This window comes from Citrus clementina, unplaced genomic scaffold, assembly GCF_000493195.1.
Source record: "Citrus clementina cultivar Clemenules unplaced genomic scaffold, Citrus_clementina_v1.0 scaffold_8, whole genome shotgun sequence".
Classification (NCBI taxonomy): Eukaryota; Viridiplantae; Streptophyta; class Magnoliopsida; order Sapindales; family Rutaceae; genus Citrus; species Citrus x clementina.
The window spans coordinates 1,696,465-1,719,388 of record NW_006262022.1 but is presented as its reverse complement, the minus strand read 5'-3'; the positions used below and the strand labels follow the sequence as shown (position 1 = coordinate 1,719,388).

Here is a 22,924-nt window from a genome sequence, read left to right as displayed (position 1 = left end):
AAGAAAATACGTTAGATATTATCAAAATTGAAGAAGATTGGCCTAGAATACTCTAGATACTTGAGTTTTTTTTTTTTTTTGAATTAAAGAAACTCAAGTGCTTTTTCTTAATTAAAGAGACTTAGAGCCACAGCTCTCAAGCAGCCCACCACTCGCTAAGCGCTACGTTGTAGTTAAATATCAATAGCCAGGTCTTTAGTCACTTTCAAATTTTTTTAAATGGATAAACCATGCTAATTGATCAAAGTATCAAATAAAAAGTAAAAACCATGCAATCCAAAATTTTAAAAAAAAAAAAAAAAAAAAAGCCCTATATCCCAACCATAGATCAAATCTCTTCCCACCCACACAATGTCCCAATTTAGATTCCATGTGGGCTCTAATTCACTTTGTCATCACTTTCAACGCCACATCCACCTGTATCACTTCTCAAACTTTCTAGACTTGTGTCACTCCATTCAAATTTCTCTCTTCACAATGTTTTCTCTCCACAGATCACTAACAACATTCTTCAAGTACTACAATGGCCGCCCTCTTCATTGGTTCACATTCATCACCAAGAATTGACACACCATTATCTCATGTTTTATGCACACTCAATAGCAAGAGCTACAAGACCAAGAACAAAAAGTTCCCATGCAAAGCAGTTTCATGTTCAAGAAAAAATCATCAAGAAGGTGATGGCCAGTATGTTTTATCATTTGGTAAACACCCATTTGGCCAAAAGAGTGAAAGGACTTTGCATTTCTTAGTCTCCAAGTCAAGGAAATATGTTACATGTTCAGTTGATGAGGAGCAAGAGAGCCGTGATCCCACTTCAATATCTTCGGTTGCTGTAGTGGATGAAAAACCAGGTGATGGAAATGAAGGTGAAAAAGAAAGTACTCAAGTGGAAGCTAGCAAAAAAGAAGATGAAGAACTTGAGAAGCAGCAAGAAAAGGACTGGAAAACAGATGAGGATTTCAAGAAATTTATGGGGAATCCTTCCATAGAGGCGGCGATAAAGCTGGAAAAGAAAAGGGCTGACACGAAGCTCAAGGAGCTTGATAGAGAGAGTACTGATAATCCAATTATGAGGTTGTTTAATAGATTGGTTAGAGATAGTTTGACTAGAGAGAAAGAGAGGTTAGAGAAAGCTGAGGAGTCCTTTAAGGCTCTTGATCTTAACAAGGTAACTTACTATCTTCAAAATTATCACTTAAGTAGGTGTTTATGATGCAATTTGTCAATAGTTAAGTAAATACTTGTATCTTTGTTCTTTATGCGGTGACTACACAAGGGTTTATGACTTCATAAAGATTAATTGGAACCTAGGTACACTTGATGGTGACTAATTCATTGAGTGCATAACAAAATATAAATGTTTGTGTCCAAAAGTTTGTTCAGTAATGTATATAGTAAATATCATGCATATTTGCATCAAAAGCGTCAAGAATGTTTATTTGATTTGATTTTGGCATGCAGTTGAGGGGCTGTTTCGGGTTTGATACATTCTTTGCCACGGATGTTCGAAGATTTGGAGATGGAGGTATCTTTATTGGGAATTTGAGGAAACCAATTGAAGAGGTCATTCCCAAAGTGGAGAAAAAGCTATCTGAAGCTGCGGGAAGGGATGTGGTTGTGTGGTTCATGGAGGAGAAGACAAATGACATCACAAAGCAGGTACTTGATGATGACCTGATAATTATGTTTGAATAAATCCTAAGTCCTCTTGTCAGATTTTAGAAGGCATTCTAATTGACTTCTTTAAAATTTTCTGGTCATTTTGTTATTCAACTGATTAGATCAGCTATACCAAATTTCTATAGCCATAATTTGGCTTATATGGAGGAGTAATCCTTCACATAATGCTGAAATAGACTGCCGTTTCCTAATTCCTTGTTGCATATCCCATTCAATTAAAAGTTTTGGGCTTAAAATCCTCGAGATTGTATTCATGCCATATTCTGTCTAATTTTAAAATGGTGCATCTGTTTAAGTAATACCGCCTAGAATTCCTCGCTGATTGCCATGTGCTTCTTTACAATTGCATTTTATTTTTCTAGAGTAGTATGTTACAGAAGTTTTTCGAGACTTTATTATTTACGATGTCTTGTTCTTGAAGGCTTGTGCTGTGCAACCAAAAGCCGAAATCGATCTGCAGTTTGAGTTAACTAAGCTGAGCACCCCTTGGGGTTATGTTAGTGCGATTGTCCTATGTGTTGCAACATTTGGAACGATAGCAATAATGAGTGGCTTATTCCTTAAACCTGATGCTACATTTGACGACTACCTAGCTAATGTTGTGCCTCTCTTTGGAGGCTTGATTACGATTTTGGGAGTTTCTGAGGTATGCTTTCTCTTGCTTGTGTGCACAACTTTGAATTCATCCTCTGATCCACACTTGCCAGGATATGTTCAAGAAAGTGTTTGCTTTCATTCTTGAACAAAATGATCTTAAGAGCAAAATCTCATTGCAGTTACCATATTGATGAATACTAAAAAACTGTAGTTTAGCAATTAGGCATACGTAGGTCAATTTTGAACTACACATAACTGCAAGGATCTGGTAAATTTTGTCTATTTTAACAGATGCATTCTGCTAAACCAGCCTCCTTCAAGTAAATTGCACTGAGAGCTGTATTGTTTGTGTACTGCAGATTTCCACAAGGTTAACAGCAGCTCGTTATGGTGTTAAGTTAAGTCCGTCTTTTCTCGTCCCATCTAATTGGACTGGGTGCTTAGGAGTGATGAACAATTATGAGTCGCTGCTTCCAAATAAGAAGGCTCTGTTTGATATTCCTGTGGCACGCACAGCTAGTGCATATTTGACATCACTAGCACTTGCTGTTGCTGCTTTTGTTGCTGATGGTAGCTTTAATGGTGGTGATAATGCTCTGTAGGTTTTCTACTGTTTTCTTCTTAACATTTTTTTATTCTGAAAAATAATGAAAGAGGAACTTACAAATTGATTACTAAATGTTGGACATAGATAATGACCCTAAATGTTTTTACCTGGTTATGCCAGCTTATTCTTGCTCTTTCTTTGAAGGTTTATAAGACCACAGTTCTTCTACAACAATCCCTTACTTTCGTTTATCCAGTATGTTATTGGACCTTATACGGATGACCTTGGAAATGTATTGCCTTATGCTGTGGAAGGAGTCGGAGTTCCTTGTGATCCGCTTGCTTTTGCTGGTCTTTTAGGTGAGTTTCTTGGCCTCTTACTGTGATTGCGTACGATAACATTTGCGTCGCTTTGAGATCAGACTTGCCAATGTTCTAGTGATATATGTATCAGCTGTTTCGCAATCATCTGTTGAGATGGCCTTAACTGCTTCTTTCTTTTGCAGGAATGGTGGTCACTTCATTAAACTTGTTACCATGTGGGAGACTGGAAGGCGGGCGCATTGCTCAAGCAATGTTTGGGAGAAACACTGCTAACTTGTTATCTTTTGCTACATCACTTTTGCTTGGCATTGGTGGCCTCAGTGGAAGTGTCCTGTGCTTGGCCTGGGGTCTATTCGCTACCTTCTTTCGCGGTGGAGAAGAAATACCAGCAAAGGATGAGATTACCCCATTGGGAGACAACAGGTATGCTTGGGGAATCGTCCTGGGCCTCATTTGTTTCCTCACTCTTTTCCCTAATGGAGGAGGGACATTCAACAGCTCATTCTTTGGCGACCCATTCTTCAGAGGCTAATTGTAGATAGGCTACTGATGTATATCACTGTTTATATTTTGTTTTTCCACTGTAGTTCATGCATCACTACACTTTCAACATTTCCAACTAATCTAAGGAAGTCTCTTTTTCTTTGCCGAAAATAGTTGTTAATGGAGTTGGAAGGGATATTCGAAACATTTATAAAGGGCTTTGTTTATTATTTCAATTTTTGAAAGCAGCTTCCAATTACTTGACATGAAACCATTGTGAAAAACAGGGACCAGACTGAGAATAAGTTACAAACTACATCCCTCCTTGCGATCTTACAACAATTTAGGGATCCGGATGTTATTCACTTTCATATAAATCAAAAAGTAAGGCGGTGCTGAGCATGCTTCTTTATATATATACCGAGCAATCAAGCATTCCTCAGTCAGTGTAACCCGAAACTCGTTCTCAAAAATTTTTACAGTTATTCCCTTTCAGTTTTCTTCTTTCATAAATTCAATTCCCAACAAAAAAAAAAAAAAGGAAAAGAAAAAACAAAACAGTTCTTCAATTTTAACTGTCAGCATCAGCAGCACCATGAAACTGAGACTGAGATCTCTTGAAAACAAGGAGACCCTAAGGCTCGAAGTCCCCTCTTCATGCACTCTTCACGAGCTCGGAGAAACCCTCTCTCAATTAATTTCATCGTCTCCTTCTTCTCTTCGCTTCTCTCTCAACAGGAAGGACGAACTGCACGCGTCGTCTCCGCCGGAATCCCTTCACTCCCTAGGTGTCACCGCTGGTGACCTTATCTTTTATTCTCGTGATCCCTATGCTTTTGTTTCTCAAACCCTAGAGAGTGAAACTCAAAGTGTGAACAAAGCGTGTACTTCTCGAGATAATGACGAAATCCCAGATGGGAAATTGGATAAACAAGAAATCCCAGTTCTAGAGTCAGTGGAAATTGGGGTCAATTTGCAGGAATCCAAATCGGAAGAAGCTGTTATTTCTCAAGATTGTGGGATCCCAGATGCAATGTTGGACAAACAACAGTACCCAGTTCAAGAATCTGAGAAAATCGAGGTAAGCAGTGTTGATTCAAAAGAACACATGTCAAAGAAAGAAACTTTAGAGTTCCTCAATACTGATACTATGGAAATTGACGAAGGGTCAGTAGTTATGCCTGAGCCATATTTCTTGAGGAGGGTGCTGGGAGAAAAATTAGGTGATCGCCTTGGTCCTCACGGGCTTGTAATTGTTGCGGTTCATGAGATTTTGTTGGAGTCTGGCTTTGTTGGGTTTGATTCGGAGTCGGGTATGAGAATTGACCAGTTTGATTTGCCTGATCATTTGCTGTTGAAAGGTGTTTCAATGTCTTATACTTTGCCAGAGATATTGAATGATAGTTCTAATGATGTGACTGAATCTGTTGCTTTGAAGTATCAAATTTTAGGACATTTTGTTAATATTTATGGGTCTTTGGCTAAGGGTGATTCAGGAATGCATAAGCTGTGTTTAAATGCATATAATTTTGGACCTATTCTTAGCTTAGTGTGGGCTAATTCTGATCAGAATTGTAGTTTGCTTGAGTATAAGAGTTTTGATTGTGGAAAAGAAGTGTTTGAATTTTGGAAGAATGTGAAGGATGGGCTTGCATTACCATTATTGATTGATCTTTGTGATAAGGCTGGCTTGTGTCTTCCAGCGTGTTGGACGCATCTCCCAACAGAGCTTAAGCTTAAGCTTTTGGAGTGTCTTCCTGGTGTTGATGTTGCAAAAATGGAATGTGTTTCTAGGGATATGCGATATTTGGCTTCGAATAATGAATTATGGAGGCAAAAATTTGTGGAGGAGTTCGGAGGTCCAGCGGATGCACAAGGAAAAACCAATTGGAAAGAAAGGTTTGTTTTTAATTGGGAGTACAACAGGAAAAGAAAGAGGGTAATCACACCAGCACCCTGGTTTCCTTATACCAGGCCTTATTTTCCAATTATAAGAGATCCTCCTGCTCCATTTGGTGGAAATTCTCTCATACAAGGTGGTGATTATGACCGGTACCCTAACATCCATTTTCCCCCTTTTCCTCTAGGACAGCGCCGTCAAGTGTTTCCTCCCTGCATTGGACGGCGGAATTTTGCTCCTAACTGTAACTTAGGAGGGACTTGAAGATCCACTGGGTTGGCACAGAGTGATGAAATCAAGATTTGTTGGAGGTATCTTAAGCAGATGTTAAATATCTATGTTAAATAACCTATGTATAAGCAGATGTTAAATATCTCTGTTAAATAATCTATGTATATATGAGTAGGGTGTCTTTTTTTTTTTTTTTAATGTCTTTTTGAGGCTTTTCTTTGACATATTAGTTACTTTGGTTTTGTTTGAATCTGGTGGAAATTTGATTATAGATGATGCATGGCAATTCTCTTATTAACAATATGCTACTTGGATTTTATATCTGAATGATTTGAAAGTCTCTGTGGGAACTTCTATGCTAAGCTATAGGGATAAATGGAATTTTGACAGTCAGCCTTTATCGTCGTTAGAATCAAGAGCCTCTCTTTTATCTGAAGAATAAGTTATTCTTAGTCTCTTACAGAGGCTGACCTAATGCATTCAATTCGGTACAAACATTTTATGTGAATAGCTTGTTTGAGTCTGGCATTATGTGCTATTAAAATTATTTTAGCCCACCTCTCCTAAAAGAAGAAAAATTCTTAACAATTGATAGTTCATTTTCATTGTGCAAGCTTACTGAGTATTGATTTTTTTTACCTTTGAAATTTCTTTTATAAGGAGCATGGCCATTAGCAAGGGCTGTCATGTAACTTAGGTTTAAGTCTCTTGGATTTTGGGTCAACACCTGTAATGGTCGATTAGTGTGCTTTAACAAAAATTCCGAAGTATACAAATTCCAGAATCAGAGAACCTATTTTCATGGGAATAGGATTTGGATGATTGACATAATCTTTAGAATCACCGTTATCTTTTAGTTCTATTTCCAAGAGATCTTTCCTCTTAGAATTTAGAAAGTTTAAACTGGATCTGACTGCAACTCTGCAAGACTGGAGCTGATATCTCTCCTAGGTTTCTTCAATCTTTTTGTCTTTCATTGTCCAGCATCTGTAGGATTTCGACAACTGGAATGTCTGAAGCTGTTGCTTCACAAGTAATCATCCCGCAACATTAGACCTTGAAAACTATGACCTATTAACTTTATTTTAATTCAACTATCGGATCTTTTGGGGCTTCAAGCCATACTTTTACTGGGGAGCATGAGTCGATCCCCTAGATTTTCAGGATAAGAGGGAAGAACTCTCCATTCGGATTGGGTGAAAAATATGGGAAGTAAAGAAAGTTCCCATTCTCCGTTTTTCTACTCCGAACAGGGAAACAGAATGCTTGTTAAATGTTTCCCAATATTTAACAAAATGCTCTTTAAATCTAAGAGAAAGTTTAACATAGGGCGAAAATAAGACTTTGCCCACAGTGATCTTGATTCTACTGAAACCCTAGAAGGCATGAAAACCTAGGATTCCTCTGTATCCTCAATTAATATATACCGAATTCTCGTTCTCATTCTATTCTTTCAAAACGACTTCAACGCCACAGCCAGAATGTACACGACCGACGACGCTACTGCTCTGGCATGCCTTATTTGTCTAACCGCGGAGCTTAAACTCAAGATTCTGCAGTTACTCGATGGCCATGATATTGTGAAGGCAGCAAGTTTTTGTTCAGGGCTGCGGAATTTGTCCGCAGATGATAGTTGTTGAAACGAATGCGTGTAGAGGAGCTTAAGTGTCAAAGAAATAATCTCGGGATGCAGTTTTTGTATTTTGATTCTGGCATCTTCTTCTGATTTCATTATATGACAATCTGAATATTGGTTTAATACTAAATTATTGAGTGGCTCCGGAGTCGAGGAAGAAAATTCTTAATTAGGTTGGGTGAGATTGTAATTTGAGTATTTCCAAGTATGCTATTGGACAAAGACAAATCTTTTGACTCTTCTACTTTAAAACAGGGGAAGCAAAATGGTCTTCTTCTTTTCTAAGATTCAATCGCGTACATGCATGTGAGAGCTCCTTTTCCCTGTCTTTTTTTCCCCCACAAAACGGGTTGACCACGCAAATGAAATATGTGTTTTTCGTGGGCTTCACAAATAATTATAGTCTTCCAGTTTATATTAAAAAAAGGTAAAAACCCCAAAAGCCATGAAACCTCCGGATTCCTTTACAGTATAACTCGATTATTTAATCGGTTTCACAAAAACTTCATAGTCACGATGAAGGAAAATAATTTCCCGGAAGAACAAAACTTAACTTCTTCTGACACAGATTCTGAAGTTTCAGAATCATCGGAAGATGAATCAACAGCTGCAACAATGACAGAGGCAGACGATATTGCACCAATTACGCAACCGGAGTTGCCCCTCGTGTCTTTCCTCAAAAGGGTTTTCGAAGAAGCGGGTAGTTTGGCCGACGATGACGATTCCGGGATCCTGAGGGTTGCAGTTCATGCCGTCATGTTGCAGTCAGGTTTTGTTTGCTTTGTTCCTGAATCAAAGAAAAAGATCGACGGCTCTCAACTACCAAATCCCACACAAGTAAATTACACTCTCCCTGAAGCCTTTGATTTCAGCAATTTTACTAAAATAGAAACAGTGGTTTTAAAGTTTGAGGATTCTGGAGATTTGTTTCATATTGAAGGTTCTTTGTCCGAAAAAGAACCTGTAGTTCATCAGCTAAGCTTGAATCCAACCAGATTCGTTCCTCCTCTAGATTTAGCTTTCGTTAATTCTGACATGATTGACTCCAGGATTAGAATGTGCGGTTCTTCGTCCAATCAATATCCTGAAAATGAAGTTTTTGAGTTGCATAGACTTGTGAGTGATGCCCTGGTTTATCCTCTCTTAATCGACCTTCGGCTGAAGCTTGGTTTGATTCCTCCTCCGTGCTTCATGCGCCTCCCTGCTGAACTCAAACGCAAGATTTTAGACCTTCTCATAGGGGTCGATATTGCGAGAGCTGCAAGCGTTTGCTCAGAGCTGCGGAATTTGGCAAAAGATGATGAGTTGTGGAGACGGAAGTGTAAAGAAGAGTTCGGATTTCGAGGAAGTTTTAGAAGGGAAAGTTGGAAAATTATGTATATGATTTGGCATATGAGAAGAAGAAACCGGCCTGCTGGCCGTCGATCACCAGTGTTCTGAATCATCAGCTGGCTGATGAGCAAGTGTTAGTAATTTTCCGATGAGATTTTGTTTGTTTCATTAGGAATTCTAATAATTAAAATTAATTCTCCGTAGAGAGGGCTCATGATTTGCATAATCCGTATGTACAGTTTTAAGATTCTTTGTGGGAAAAGCTTTCGTGGCATCTACACCGCCTGAGGATTATATAAAGTCTTGATATTCATTTAAAGCTTGCGTCTATAGTTTCAATCAGCACTAAATAACATTTATTTTACTGTTAACTTTTTTTTCAAGGTGTAGTAAGTAACTATCTTTAAAGCCAATGAGAACCTACTGGTAACTCATGCGCCTAAGGTGAGTCTCAATCATTCCCTTTTAATAGGAATTTATTTGACTCTCGATTGTTATATAGTTGTAAATATCAGTCGAGTTTTGATTATAATATATCAATAACTATCTTTAAAAACACATGTTTAGTCTGTCCAAAAATTCATAATAATTTTACAAGATAAAACGGTTACTGCATTTAATTAATTAGTATATATCTACGATGAAAATTTCTCTTAACTATGGCAGGAGAGACAACTAAAGCAATAAAGCAACTAAGTAAAATTCTATTAAGAGGATTTTAGATTTAACAAATACCGGGGCTTGAATTTCACTAGGGCTTTCCTTTTAATTTTCTTCTTTTATTTTTTAAGCTCCAGAAAGTGCTTTTGGGATTTGAAAAACCGCTATTGACTCTCCAAACTGCATTCCCAAACGGACCTTTAGAATGCCTGTTTCGGCTGCAAAAGAACAGAGCTCTGATATTTTTCAAGTTCTTCAATTTCCTGCTCATGAACCCTAATTCTTTTGTAGCATTTCAATGCATCTTTTTGTTTTCCGGCTCCATAATACTTCGCGGCGTTTCTATTCTCTCTTGCCACCTTCTTCTGAAGCTTTTTCTTGTATCCCTCCATCACTTGATATGAGACCTTCAACTTCAATAAAATTCTTGTCACAAGATTCGCTCTCTGCTGCTTGGTTTTATTCCCAAAAATCTTTTCAAGAAACATGACCAATTCCAGTTTCTGTTTGTTTCCGAAAGAAGGATTTCTTCAAGATGAATATGAATTATTAATGATTATGTAAATATATGAGAGCAATTTCTATTAGGCATATGAAGCTCATGGGTGAGTTTGAGTTTGAGTGAATTTGTTTTGTAGATCATATTAGGGTAATAGGATTGTGTTTTTTTTTCTTTTAATTCTAAGGTGAAAGATTTTAGTGTTCTCAGTAGCTGTGGAAGTTTATTATTATGTTAGACCTAAATTATGTTAAACTTTGAGATATTTAGTTGATTGTACGTTCCTGTGGGCTTCAGTTGTATTAAACTTTGATATGTTTGGTTGATTGTACATTTCAGTGGGCTTTAATTACGTTGGACTTTAATAATAGTATTTTCTAGGATAAAAAAACTTACAGACTAGCTAGCTAACACATGGCATTATCTAAGTTATGAGCTTACCGATCTTGGCTTATTGGGATTTTTTGTAAAGTTTATGATCTCTTAAATACAATTTAATTAGATAAGCTTACAAAGTTGGAACTAGGGATCCAATCAGAAAGTAGAATAAAATCCAATAGTTAAAAGAAAAAGATAATTTCAATATTATCCATCCGCAAATTCTAGCTACTGCTAATAATAATAATAACCATAAACATATTCATAGTATAAGCCACAATCAAAAGAATCTATAGGAGGAAAAATTATATTTTGCAAAAGCACTTCTCCAAGAGCATTGATCTACTACTTCTGGTCCCTAAAAAACACCAAACTTCTTCGTAAATTTATCCTTCCGCAAGCGTGAATCAAGAAAGTCTGAATCAAGTCAATCAAGTGATATAACAATAATCAAAAGAAAGGGGAAAAAAAAGTTAAATAATTCCACAATTTAAATATAAATGGCTATTTTATGCAAACATATTAATGAGTCTGCAAACAAAATAGCAATAAAGTAAAATTCAATTGGAAGAATAGTTTTGGAATTTCTTCCAAGATCTTCAATTTCCTGCTCCTGAACTCTAATCTTTTTCCAGCATCTAAATGAATCATTTTGTTTCCCAGCTCCAAAATATTTCGTCGCTTTTCTATTTTCTACAGCCACCTTCCTCTGAAGCTTGCTCTCGTGTCTCTTCATCGCTTGATATGTTACCTTCAACTTGAATAAAATTCTCGTACAGGACTCACTTCAGGCTTTCTTTTCGCAAGAATCTTTCCGAGAAACAGGAGTACTTTCATAAAAAAGAACTAACATATCACTCCAATTCTAGTAAAAATAACATTGACATATAAGAAAGGCATGTTACATATTCCAAAAGGATCAATCGAAAGTCTAAGCTTCATCTAATACATATTTTTGTACAAGGGGGATTACAATCTCCGATCTGCACGAGAATAGTTAGACAATTTACCCGAGCAGATATTCCTGCTTCTTTCGATTTATCAAATTCACCCAATGCTTTGCCAAAGCACTCCTCTAGGAGCCTTGAGCTACTTCTGCTCCCCGAAAAGCACCAAACTTTAGAAATTTACCCTTCCACAATCTGGAATCGTGATCCCAAGAAAGTTTCCATAATTCTGAGCAAACGGAAGACACCTTAGCAAGATGAGTGCAATCAATTAAGTCCAAAATCTTTAACTGAATTTCTCCAGGAATGCTCATAAATCTTGGAACTGCACCAATCCTTCAGCATAGATCAATTGACAACGGATAAACAAGAGAATCAATTCCGTTTTTGCGAAACTAGGAAACTTCAATTAATTAGTTGATAAATAACACCACCTTTTGAGTTGAAGATCCAATTATAATGCAAAAATTCCCTAAACATTGTATCCATAAAGTTACTGTCTCACCAAAATTGTGTTCGAAAACCTTAGGGAGAGTATACCTATAGCGTTGCCTTGGTATATGCGGCTTCTAATTTCATATTTAGCTCTTATATGGGATTGAGGAACTTTTAAGTTACAGTTGTAGAAAAAAAACTATAACTATGAAATGAACGAAAATTAATAATACGTAATAAATATAAATTTTAAATAATAATTTTAACAAAACTATTAAAAATATAATGGATTTTCTATCATACAAGTGAAAAATCATATCAACATAACTTCTAAATCACAACAGCTAATGTTTAATAAATACTTTAATACTCTAACTTAAAAGCTACAGCTACACAACTTCAATCCCAAAAGAAACCCTTACAAGGTCTGAGATTCTAACTTCTAGAGAGCAGTTTCATTTAACGTATAACATTGGACAGGCTTTGTGGTTTAGTGGATGCAGCATCTTCTTGGTCATTGGTGTCAACATCAATACTTGACTCTGAAGTTTCCGATTCATCATATGATTCATAGTCTGCGGCTTCTGATTCACATGATTCATAGTCTGTGTTTAGGACTAATGATATAAAATACTATTACATACATTATAAAATTTTTACTTGAATTATTCAACACAATTAATTTTGTCAGTGAATATGTTACAACAATTATATCACTTTGTTATTTTGTGATTATCTTGTGGTATATATAAAAAAATACTCCCAAGATGACTGTTGTATTAATCTTATAAGGTTTAACTATTTATTTATGTTGTTGTATTATTTAGAGATTGTTTAATTAAATTACTTGCTATGATCTTTATGTCGCAGGTTATTATATTTATAAAATGCTGAAAAATAAATATTATGCTTCAGTTATAAGATTTGATCTTTATGAAGAATAATGATACTTTATCATTTATACAAAAAAAAATATTAAATTTCTAAAATTCAAGACTTCTATATGTAGTATTTTTCTAAGTAATAATAAACATTACTTTCTAAAAATATAATTTAATTAATCATAAAAAATTAATACAGTACAATGCATCACTAAACATAATATAATTAAAAATTAATATAATATAGTATAATATCAAATATTATACAATATTATTATAATATAGTATTAATATAATATAATATATTTATTTTAAAATAATACAATACAACATAATACAATTTAATGTCACCCTAAATGATTAAAAATTGTAAGAGATATCTATGTCCTGAGTGAATAGATGATTTCTTTAATGTTTACGACAAAATCTTTATGAAAAAATCGAAATAACCAATGTGAAACGTGGCACTCAACAAGACTGTTGCACCAAAATGCCATTGATTTTGCGGTCAAAGTATCCGCTCCTCACCCAGCAGACAACTACCATACTTGCCCTTGTTGAGTTCGCCGTCACAGCACAAAGCTTGCAGACTCCAAAACTACAACCTGCGATCCATGTCTTGGTCCCAGAAAAAATCATTACCCAAATCCGACAGTCACCGCGATGTCATTCGCAGTCACCCTATCACCTCTCTTCCTCTCTCCTTCAAAACCAAAACTTCACTTTCATAATTTTCCCAAATTCCACCCATTTCAAAAAATTTATCCTCTTCGAGCTTCTAGAAGATCATCCAATATCTCTCAGGTTCGTTTTCGTTCCCACTCTTTTCTCCGTTTCTAAATCGGCGCCGTTTTTGCATTTCCGATTTTGAGCTTAATTCATTTATTAATTAACAATTGCCTCTAGGTAAATGATAATTTTGTGGAAGATCCACGGAACTGGAACCATGCAATTGCTCGAGAGTTTGATGATTATGATGACGATGAAGATGATGAAGCGGAGGAAGAAGATAGGAGCTTGGACCTGTTAGTTAAATTTGTTGAAAACGTGTTTAAGAAGGTTTCTAGGAAAGCTAGAAAAGCTGTACGCTCCGTTTTGCCTCAATCAATCTCCAAGAATCTGGTAAATGAATATTTGACTTTTTATTTAATTGGTTTTAATTATTTCATTTGTTTTAAGGTATTAAATATTAATAGTGCTTGTGGAATTCAGGTGGGATTTTCTGTTAATGGCGTTCTAATTCTGGCGTTTTTGTGGGTGCTGAAGGCATTTCTTGAGGTAAATTTATTATTGTTCTATTAAAGTTACTTCTTATTAATGCCTAATGATTGAGATTTGTTGAAATCATTGTTTTAATTATTAGAGAAGTTACTGAAACATGTTGGTGCTTGATTTTTACTCTCCCTGCGTCGTTTATAGAGATACTGGGGATGTACGGTGTAAAGATAGTGTTGGGAACATGTAGGTCTTATTTGCTTGCAAAGACTTGGCAGTAATCTTGTGAAATTCTTCTGTAGAATTAGAAGAATGTGGCTGTCCTTGACAGAATGGTGTTTGGTTATTGACTTATTGGACTAGACGTAAATGAAACTGGGAGTTGTCTTCTTCAGAGAATTAAGAGATAGAATCCACATTCGTCAGAGTCTTCCATTTCCACCTCTAGATCCCAAGCAAGCACAATCTTTGATTAATAAGAATCAGATGGTACCTACATTGTTGTTGTACATTGGTCTATGAATTTAAACTTCTAGGATGGACAGGTACCTCGATAGCTTATTGTATGTTTTCTAAACTCATGTGGGGAACGGAATCGGAATAGGGACGCCTTGGTCGTCTTTGTCTGTACCAATACAGTTTGACCTAAGTAGTTGAAACTTTGAGTTTTTAATCATGTCTTGATAATTAAGTTTCCTGAAACCTGGTTTTGTAGAATTATCCTTGGCTTTTTAAAGTTGATAGAATTTGTTTTGTTACTGGACTTGGCTCTTTCACCATACTTTCCAGTCTTTGGATGAGCCCCAGTTCAGAAAGCAAAAGGCAACTATTAAGATGGAGCTGTGGATGCATTTTCTCTGTTGTGTTCATTAGTGTTGCCACACATGATATGCACTTAATGGATGGCCGGGGAACAGTAAGAGAACTTGAATTCTTTGTCCACTGCATTTTCATCTATAATTGGAAAGCTTTAATCGAGTACTTATTGGGGCTTTGCTGTGCATACTATGACATTTAGCCCAGCCTCAAGTTTTTGTATGCAAATGCAACCGTGTTCAGAATTGGCTTACAAATTTACTGTATAGAGCACTAATCATTTGTCAGCTTTTTAAGCATGCATCTCTTGAGCTTATAGTATGGATGGTTGCTACTTGTTTTGGCATCTGAAAGGCTATCAAAAACATGTTTGTGTTTATGAAATGTTCTACTTTTTGAGATGCAAAGTTAACTCAGAAGCTAATTGCATCATTACAATTTTTTCTCTCATTTTCTGATCATAATTTTTTAACATTAAATCCAGGTGGTTTGCACCCTTGGAACTGTAGTCTTTGTCAGTATCTTACTTATACGTGGTGTTTGGACTGGAGTAACTTATTTACAAGAGAGCCGCACTCATAGGGTGGATGACTTGGATGCTGAGAATCCCGCATGGAGAGGTGCACAGCCTGCTGCTTGATATTTTCATTTTTAGTAGAGAGTAGTGCCAAAACGGGAATAAGAGCAACCTCGGCGAGATGAATGCCCAAAAAGGAAGACATGAAGAAAGTTCCCATTTTTATACAGTAACTGTAGTGACCAGTGACAATAATGTATGAGTTCGAGGATGACTTCCTGCTTGAAGATCCAGAGCATACTCTTTCATGTGATACCCGGAAGAGCACTGGAAATAGAGAATGGAAGTGGTTAGTTCTGCACAAGAGGACGGCAGTCCCTTCTATAAATTAACACGTCAGATTAAGAAAAAGTGTAATTTCCCCCAAAACACTTGGATATTCCTGTATGTTCATTTAGCTAGGTTTTCATGTCAACCAGATATTAGTGAACGTTGCACATTTCATTTCCTAAGCTGGGAAGAGCATGATTAGCCTCATTTCTCAATCTTACATTTTACTTCTCTGCATCATACAAAATAAGGTAACTGCTCGTTATAGGATTCGTCACTGTTTCAATGCTACATGATCAGTTCAAGACCATTACAAAATTATATGCGAATTATATATATGATTTAAAATGGCTGCATATGGATGGAGGAGCAAATTTAGCTGGGAACGAAGGCATACACATCGCTGGTGAAATAAGAAGAGATAATGTAGTGGTGATATTCTGCTTTTGCTTCAGCAAAATCGAGATCAGAAAGTAGAGATTATCAGTGTCCTTTGTGATGCTGACATGCATATTACGCAGGAAGTTAATTTGATTTCGGAGTATTGACCGTGCGCATAACTATTGACCGTCAATAATCTGAACGTAGTAATGCTATGGCGTAGCATTTGTTATCAAATAGAAAAATAAAATTGCTCATACTTTCATACGTAATCAGCAGTAATTATTATCATGTAATTTGCTAAATTCTTGGGTGGAATGGGCACATACCTATATGTACGCATATTACCCTTATTAACCAATTATGATAGCGATAATAACAGACACGTGACATTATCGAATGATTTATAAGAAAGTTCTCTATTATAAATGTACTACACACTTTGTTTGATAAGGATAATAATAGTTGGTAATATGTATTAGGGAAAAGGACATTCAACCTCCCAACGTTTAGGAAAAGTGACAAAAAACCCCTCAACGTTTCAAAAAGGACTTATAACTCCTTTTCTGTTAACAAACACCATTTGTTTTAACAGTAAATTTATTTTTAATTTTTAATTACTATTATACCCTTATAATAAATAAATTAATATATTAATTTGAGATATATCACAATTAATAATTTTTTAAAAGCTTAAAATTGAGATACAATTATTTTTTTATTTCTCACTATAAGTGTCGCCGTCAAGTCAATCTAGTGTAATGGATTTGATTCCTAAAAAAAAAAGGGTTTAATCAAATTTCATTTTATTAGTAATAATCACATATGAAAGGTTTGATCATTAGAAAGGTATAATTTATAGCAAATCATTTGGGCAAAAATGTAATTGTATCTCAATTTTTAGTTTTAAAAAATTATTAATTGTGATATATCTCAAATTAATATATTAATTAATTTATTATAAGGGTATAATAGTAATTAAAAATTAAAAATAAATTTACTATTAAAACAAATGGTGTTTGTTAACAGAAATGGGGTTATAAGTCCTTTTTAAAACGTTGAGGGGTTTTTTGTCCCTTTTCCTATACGTTGGGGGGTTGAATGTCCTTTTCCCTATGTATTATCCGAAATCTCGTAACTATGTTGACTTGTTTTACCATGTATATTTGGTGCATTATATTATAAGGTATTAATATACTGTTTACATTAAAGTAATGCTAGTGCTATGTTTGGAAGAACATGAGAATAGGTTAAAGGGGCTCTGCTGATGCTGCATTAACTTATTTTTGCTCTATGATGACAATAATAAACAAATATAACTTTTTAATTTAATATAATATTATATAATATTTTTATTTTTTACATTATAATTTATTATAACTAATAACAAATATTTAAATATGAATAAATTTGAATAATATTAATTTAAAATTAATAATAATATAAATATTTAATATAATTCAAATATATTAATATAATATATAATTTAAATTAAATATAAAAAAATTAATACATTACAGTGTAGCACAAAATAATGTACAATATTATTATAATACAGTGTTAATACAATACAATATAATACAATACACTAATATTAAAATAATACTGTTGATACAGGATTTAGGTATGCTTGTGCGTGACCAAAATCTCTCTTCAACAATTGAATTTATATTTGATTGGGGATGACTCCGTGCTGCTCCCTCTAGACGAGCAAAGCTACGAGACTTGTTTCCTCTCCTTAGTAAACTCCTACACTCACAAAAACCAGTCAGAGCACGTCAAGGGTTTTCCTAGCGTAAACCCTCCAATACTAAAGTCAGCAATCTGGGTTTACTTTCGAAAAACTTTGCCACTAATCATGTGGCTCTATAATGATTTCTAAAGCACTGTAATCTCTCTGGATTTTCCTAAGGTTTCAACAAGAATGCCCTATGGAGTCTAGATTTTCTTTAAGTTAATTTTTTAGTGTCTTAGTGTCCAACCCTTTAACCTTCTTTGATTGCCCCTTTTATAGCCTTCCTAAGAATTTGGCCCCCATGGCACACGTTTGCCACTTCACCCTACTCTCCAACAGTGGATGCTTAAACGTTGTAGTTGTGGCTGAGTGGACTTCGTGCCTGTATTCTCGGAGAGTAGCACACGTTATGTCAACTGTCGTAGACTGGGTCTACTGACCATGGCCCCAGTAGAAAATGTCCTCGGTGCCTAATAGAGAACCTGCTCATACCATGGCCCCATCAAAGGATCTCCTCGCCGACAAGCAGAGGACTCATGCTCCTGGACGACACATTACTCCTCGTCTACAAGAAGGATAAATCCTTGTTTGAGTATAGCTGATCACATCGTAATATACCTCCAAATAAATACAATACAACATAATATAATATAGGATGTGTTTGGGAGTGAGGTACTGTAGCTTTTAAGCTGCAGCTACTGTGGAGTAAAAGTTATAGCTGTGGAATAGAAGTTAGGAAAAAATATTTGTTAAGTTGTCAAAACTCAACTACAAGTGTTACCAAACACCTTGATAGCTGGGTTTTGACAACTCATTTACATCACCACACTCCCAAACGGGCGAATAGTGTGCAAAACGCACGGTAAGTGAATCAACAAGTAAAAGAATGCAAACAACGTAAAAAAATACCCACAAAATTTGATTTTGTCCTCCGCTAGGGTTATCCTAACCCGTAAATGGGTATCAACACTCCGCTTCCCAAACAGCTCGACCGTTCACCACTCTGCATCACTACTGGCCCAGCCGAGCGGCAAAATTTAAAATTCAAAAAATATAAAAACATGGAAAAACCAAACCATGGTTACCTAATCCAATCAAACACCCCCACGTCATCAGTCATTGCCGTCCCTCAACCAATTCCCAAGTTAAGGCACACCAAATATCTCAGTCTCCCGCTATATATATGTATATATCCTCATCCACACCATCCCCAATCCATCCAATTTCACAAGAAGGCGTCTTAATAAACGCCTTCGTTTAGATTCAATTACTTCTTCTTTTGGCTGTGTACGTCGTCGTTTTTCTTCTCTTAATCTGCGAAAATGAGAGAGTGCATTTCAATCCATATCGGTCAGGCCGGTATCCAGGTCGGAAATGCCTGCTGGGAACTCTACTGCCTCGAGCACGGCATTCAGGTCCGTATAAGTTCTTTTACTTTAGATCTGTAATCTCTTAGCTTCATTTCGTTTGAATTTTTCAGATCTGTAATATTGATGTTAGATATTCTATCAGATCTAAGTTACTCGGCGTCGTTTTAACTTTAAATTGATAAATATGTGATGTTTAGCATCTCATTTCGTCAGATCTGTGAAGGAAGTGGTTTTTATTCGAATTTAGAGTCTAAACGATGAAATTTTAGCGTGGTAAACGCTAGTTCTGTGTTTGCTTTGCAATAAAATGTTGTAGATCTGAGTGTTGGTTTTGTATTTTGAACAGCCTGATGGCCAAATGCCAAGTGATAAGACAGTCGGAGGTGGCGACGATGCTTTCAACACCTTTTTCAGTGAAACAGGTGCAGGGAAGCACGTGCCTCGTGCTGTCTTTGTTGATCTTGAGCCCACTGTCATTGATGAAGTGAGGACCGGAACTTACCGCCAGCTCTTCCACCCTGAGCAGCTCATCAGTGGCAAGGAAGACGCTGCCAACAACTTCGCCCGTGGCCACTATACCAGTAATTACTTCTACTTTCCTATTTTATTCAATTCATTTTTTTAGGGTTTGTTCATCAAAAGAGCACAATGGTTTAGTTTAGAAGTTAGTTCATATGGTCGATGTTTCTAGTGCTCTAGAGTAATGATATTAGGAGAACGCATGAAATTTTGCTTGGAAGTTTTTTTGTCTTATGGTTTGGTTGTGTGTTGTTTCAGTTGGTAAGGAGATTGTTGATCTCTGCCTTGACCGCATCAGGAAGCTGGCTGATAACTGCACTGGTCTCCAGGGATTCCTTGTTTTCAATGCTGTTGGTGGAGGAACTGGCTCTGGTCTTGGGTCTCTTCTTCTGGAGAGGTTGTCTGTTGACTATGGAAAGAAGTCAAAGTTGGGCTTCACTGTCTACCCATCTCCTCAGGTCTCCACATCTGTTGTTGAGCCTTACAACAGTGTCCTCTCAACCCACTCCCTGTTGGAGCATACTGATGTGGCTGTTCTTCTCGACAATGAGGCCATTTATGACATCTGCAGGCGCTCCCTTGACATTGAACGTCCTACCTATACTAACCTCAATAGACTTGTTTCTCAGGTAACATCCCAAGCTATTGCATTGGTGTTGATTGTTAAATCATGAATTGAGTTTGGTTCTCTAATGGGTGCATTGAATTTCAGGTAATTTCTTCATTGACTGCCTCACTGAGGTTTGATGGTGCTTTGAATGTGGATGTGACTGAATTCCAAACCAACTTGGTCCCATACCCAAGAATCCACTTCATGCTTTCCTCCTATGCACCAGTCATCTCAGCTGAGAAGGCCTACCATGAACAACTCTCAGTTGCTGAGATCACCAACAGTGCCTTTGAGCCCTCATCTATGATGGCCAAATGTGATCCTCGTCATGGCAAGTACATGGCTTGCTGCCTTATGTACCGCGGTGATGTTGTGCCCAAGGATGTCAATGCAGCTGTTGCTACCATCAAGACCAAGCGTACAATCCAATTCGTCGACTGGTGCCCGACTGGGTTCAAGTGTGGTATCAACTACCAGCCACCAACTGTTGTTCCTGGTGGTGACCTTGCCAAGGTGCAGAGGGCTGTTTGCATGATCTCCAACTCCACCAGTGTGGCAGAGGTGTTCTCTCGCATTGACCACAAGTTTGATCTTATGTATGCAAAGCGTGCTTTCGTCCACTGGTATGTTGGCGAGGGTATGGAAGAAGGAGAGTTCTCTGAGGCTCGTGAGGATCTTGCTGCCCTTGAGAAGGATTATGAGGAGGTGGGTGCAGAGTCTGCCGAGGGTGAGGAAGATTATGGTGAGGAGGACTAAGGGATTTAAGTGTGAAATTATCTGTGCGTTTTAATATGATGTCTTGTGCTTTAGTGATGCTTCGTGCCTTTATTTTGTGATGAAAACCTTATTCTTGATTCTCGCTCAATTTCAAAGCTTGTTGAAATTTGTTATGCTTATCAAGTTTCTGGGTTCTATATGTTCATGTAATCTTTGACTGTTTGATTTTGATTGGATTATCTTATTTCAATTTACAACATAGCTTCGGGGGTTTGTCTAATATTGGTCGGATATTTACGTCAAATAAAGATAATTGATTTTCAAGAAATATTTTCGGATATTTACATCAAATAAAGGTGATTGATTTTCAAGAGAGATCTTCAGTCCTTCACAGATAAAAATTTAGTAATAAATATAATCTCTAATGATTGTCTCACGGCATGAGCCTGAAGTTTTTATATATAATGACTAGAACCATTGCATAAAAAGTTTGCTTTGATCATTTTCTTTAGAAAAAGGGAAAATGAAGCAATAGAAGGTGATAAGACTAAGAAGCTGAACTAAAAGGTTTGTACGTCTGGAGATCCTTAACGAGGCCTTGAATGGAACCAGCAGCAGCAAGAAGCGTTACGATAAAGCAAGTCCAACTCAGAACCTGTAACCACATCCAGGTGACCGAAAACTTGCGAATCTTTGCCCGTGAAATGTACATCTCTACCGGAAAATAAACTGTCAATGGCCAGAATGCGATAGCTCCAAGCAGGCCTATAACACTGTTGAAAAATGGAAATAACATCGCTATCACAGCCGTTAAGATTACATATACTGTTCTCCAAATCACCCGGAACATATTCACATAGCAAACACCACAAGATGGAAAAGTAATGGGATGCCCTTTTGTCACGAATCCACTCTCTGGCCATTTGTGGCAGCACCAATTCTCCACAGTGGTGAATATTGGCTGGCAGAATACCTACAAAAATAACTTATAAGATTCAAACATTACACTAAACCTCCACTCAACTCATCTTAAGCTATTATTACTTCAAGGCACCTGGTAAGCTCCCACAAGATGAACAACAATGCACATATTGGCGAAGTCAACAAGCCAAAAGGGCTCGTAAAATCCAAACCCAGTTAAAAAGTTGCCTGGAGCTTTGTCCCCGAATGCTGCATATCCCAAAGTTCCACACAGCATGTAGAATATTGTGGTGATCGACACTCCCACAAAGCTAGCTCTCTTCATCACTTTGGTCTCCGGGGGACTTGATCTTAGTGTATCCTGAAAGCAAGCCATATAATTTGATCACTGAATTCTTTCTTGTCAAGAGGATTCATCGTGTAATATCTTGTGAGCATATGGAATTGCCTGGAATCTCAACAAGGACAATGGAGTAAAGCATATGCAAAAGCAATGTTTCCAATGGCCTGTAAACTGCTCCATATCTTCTCCGTGCTTGTCACATCCACTCCAATGGCTACCCCAGTCAAGCTTGTAGTGACATGATTTCCCCTTTCTATATGGTAAAAGATTATTACAATAAACTGTAACGATGGTAATCTGTATTCTAAGATCAATATGTTAAGAAAAATACTCATAGTAATTGCAATATTTCGCGTTGTTACTGACCGGTTATTTTTGCTATGGCAAGGCCAAGGCCGATTGAAGAGTAAGCAAAAGACATTACAGCAGCTAGAATGGAAAGGCCTGAAAGCTCATGAAAATTTGGTATTTGGCTTAATATAATCTCTGCAATCGCAAAGATGATCATGTACATATTGTTTGATGTGTGACACCCTGCATCGTGGCCTTCCTTATGAAAGCAATTTGATCTCTTGATGGCCCTGCTTATTAAATACAAAATTATTAGTGACCCTGGCGAAGTGAAAAACAAAAGATTAAAATGTTATCGATGACAAAATTATGATTAATAGTACAAAAGATAATCATAGTTAAGATTTTGTTCCCTCTGATATTTTAACCTTAAATGCCACGACTCTAAGCGGCCTTAAACAATAAAATTTGGTCAAATTTAGATAGTCATGTTAATATAGCAACAAAAATTGCACTCCTGATCGTGAGCCTGAAAACAATATATTATACGCTTAAAATATGACATTATTTATGTTTAATTAGAAGATATCCTACATCAGCACAACTAAATTTTTATCTTCTTTTCTA

At 36.6% G+C, this 22,924-nt stretch overlaps 5 protein-coding genes and 1 pseudogene across 5 annotated transcripts; 5 read left to right on the top strand and 1 right to left on the bottom strand.

The window, feature by feature from the left end:
• The first annotated feature begins 366 nt into the window (after window positions 1-366).
• LOC18034526 (probable zinc metallopeptidase EGY3, chloroplastic) lies at window positions 367-3,846 on the top strand. Its single transcript, XM_006422689.2, has 6 exons — window positions 367-1,171; window positions 1,465-1,662; window positions 2,105-2,329; window positions 2,640-2,878; window positions 3,032-3,186; window positions 3,333-3,846. Exons 1-6 carry the CDS (start codon window positions 524-526, stop codon window positions 3,680-3,682), a joined length of 1,815 nt encoding a protein of 604 aa, XP_006422752.1. The 5' UTR covers window positions 367-523; the 3' UTR covers window positions 3,683-3,846.
• Window positions 3,847-4,061: 215 nt separating this feature from the next.
• LOC18034984 (F-box protein SKIP22) lies at window positions 4,062-6,059 on the top strand. The gene has a single exon (XM_006422688.2). It carries the CDS (start codon window positions 4,229-4,231, stop codon window positions 5,795-5,797), a length of 1,569 nt encoding a protein of 522 aa, XP_006422751.1. The 5' UTR covers window positions 4,062-4,228; the 3' UTR covers window positions 5,798-6,059.
• Window positions 6,060-6,641: 582 nt separating this feature from the next.
• LOC18035024 (putative F-box protein At1g23770) lies at window positions 6,642-9,164 on the top strand. Its single transcript, XM_006422687.2, has one exon. It carries the CDS (start codon window positions 7,770-7,772, stop codon window positions 8,838-8,840), a length of 1,071 nt encoding a protein of 356 aa, XP_006422750.2. The 5' UTR covers window positions 6,642-7,769; the 3' UTR covers window positions 8,841-9,164.
• Window positions 9,165-13,070: 3,906 nt separating this feature from the next.
• On the top strand, window positions 13,071-15,617 carry LOC18035151 (protein SHORT HYPOCOTYL IN WHITE LIGHT 1). Its single transcript, XM_006422685.2, has 4 exons — window positions 13,071-13,336; window positions 13,439-13,654; window positions 13,745-13,810; window positions 15,048-15,617. The coding sequence occupies exons 1-4, from the start codon at window positions 13,196-13,198 to the stop codon at window positions 15,201-15,203; spliced, it is 579 nt and encodes a 192-aa protein (XP_006422748.1). The 5' UTR covers window positions 13,071-13,195; the 3' UTR covers window positions 15,204-15,617.
• A 3,033-nt stretch (window positions 15,618-18,650) lies between these two features.
• On the top strand, window positions 18,651-21,015 carry LOC18035551 (tubulin alpha chain). The gene is made up of 4 exons (XM_006422684.2): window positions 18,651-18,941; window positions 19,243-19,477; window positions 19,674-20,044; window positions 20,128-21,015. The coding sequence occupies exons 1-4, from the start codon at window positions 18,849-18,851 to the stop codon at window positions 20,779-20,781; spliced, it is 1,353 nt and encodes a 450-aa protein (XP_006422747.1). The 5' UTR covers window positions 18,651-18,848; the 3' UTR covers window positions 20,782-21,015.
• A 154-nt stretch (window positions 21,016-21,169) lies between these two features.
• Window positions 21,170-22,924, bottom strand: part of LOC18035448 — a 4,537-nt pseudogene continuing 2,782 nt past the window's right edge.

Bases quoted from the DNA above. Each gene is read 5' to 3' on its own strand.
- LOC18034526 (XM_006422689.2), top strand. From the start codon at position 524: ATGGCCGCCCTCTTCATTGGTTCACATTCATCACCAAGAATTGACACA. The intron at 1,172-1,464 runs GTAACTTACTAT...TTTGGCATGCAG, and splicing joins AGGCTCTTGATCTTAACAAG to TTGAGGGGCTGTTTCGGGTT. The intron at 3,187-3,332 runs GTGAGTTTCTTG...TTTCTTTTGCAG, and splicing joins TGCTTTTGCTGGTCTTTTAG to GAATGGTGGTCACTTCATTA.
- LOC18034984 (XM_006422688.2), top strand. From the start codon at position 4,229: ATGAAACTGAGACTGAGATCTCTTGAAAACAAGGAGACCCTAAGGCTC.
- LOC18035024 (XM_006422687.2), top strand. From the start codon at position 7,770: ATGTGTTTTTCGTGGGCTTCACAAATAATTATAGTCTTCCAGTTTATA.
- LOC18035151 (XM_006422685.2), top strand. From the start codon at position 13,196: ATGTCATTCGCAGTCACCCTATCACCTCTCTTCCTCTCTCCTTCAAAA. The intron at 13,337-13,438 runs GTTCGTTTTCGT...AATTGCCTCTAG, and splicing joins GATCATCCAATATCTCTCAG to GTAAATGATAATTTTGTGGA. The intron at 13,811-15,047 runs GTAAATTTATTA...CATTAAATCCAG, and splicing joins TGCTGAAGGCATTTCTTGAG to GTGGTTTGCACCCTTGGAAC.
- LOC18035551 (XM_006422684.2), top strand. From the start codon at position 18,849: ATGAGAGAGTGCATTTCAATCCATATCGGTCAGGCCGGTATCCAGGTC. The intron at 19,478-19,673 runs GTAATTACTTCT...GTGTTGTTTCAG, and splicing joins CGCCCGTGGCCACTATACCA to TTGGTAAGGAGATTGTTGAT. The intron at 20,045-20,127 runs GTAACATCCCAA...ATTGAATTTCAG, and splicing joins TCAATAGACTTGTTTCTCAG to GTAATTTCTTCATTGACTGC.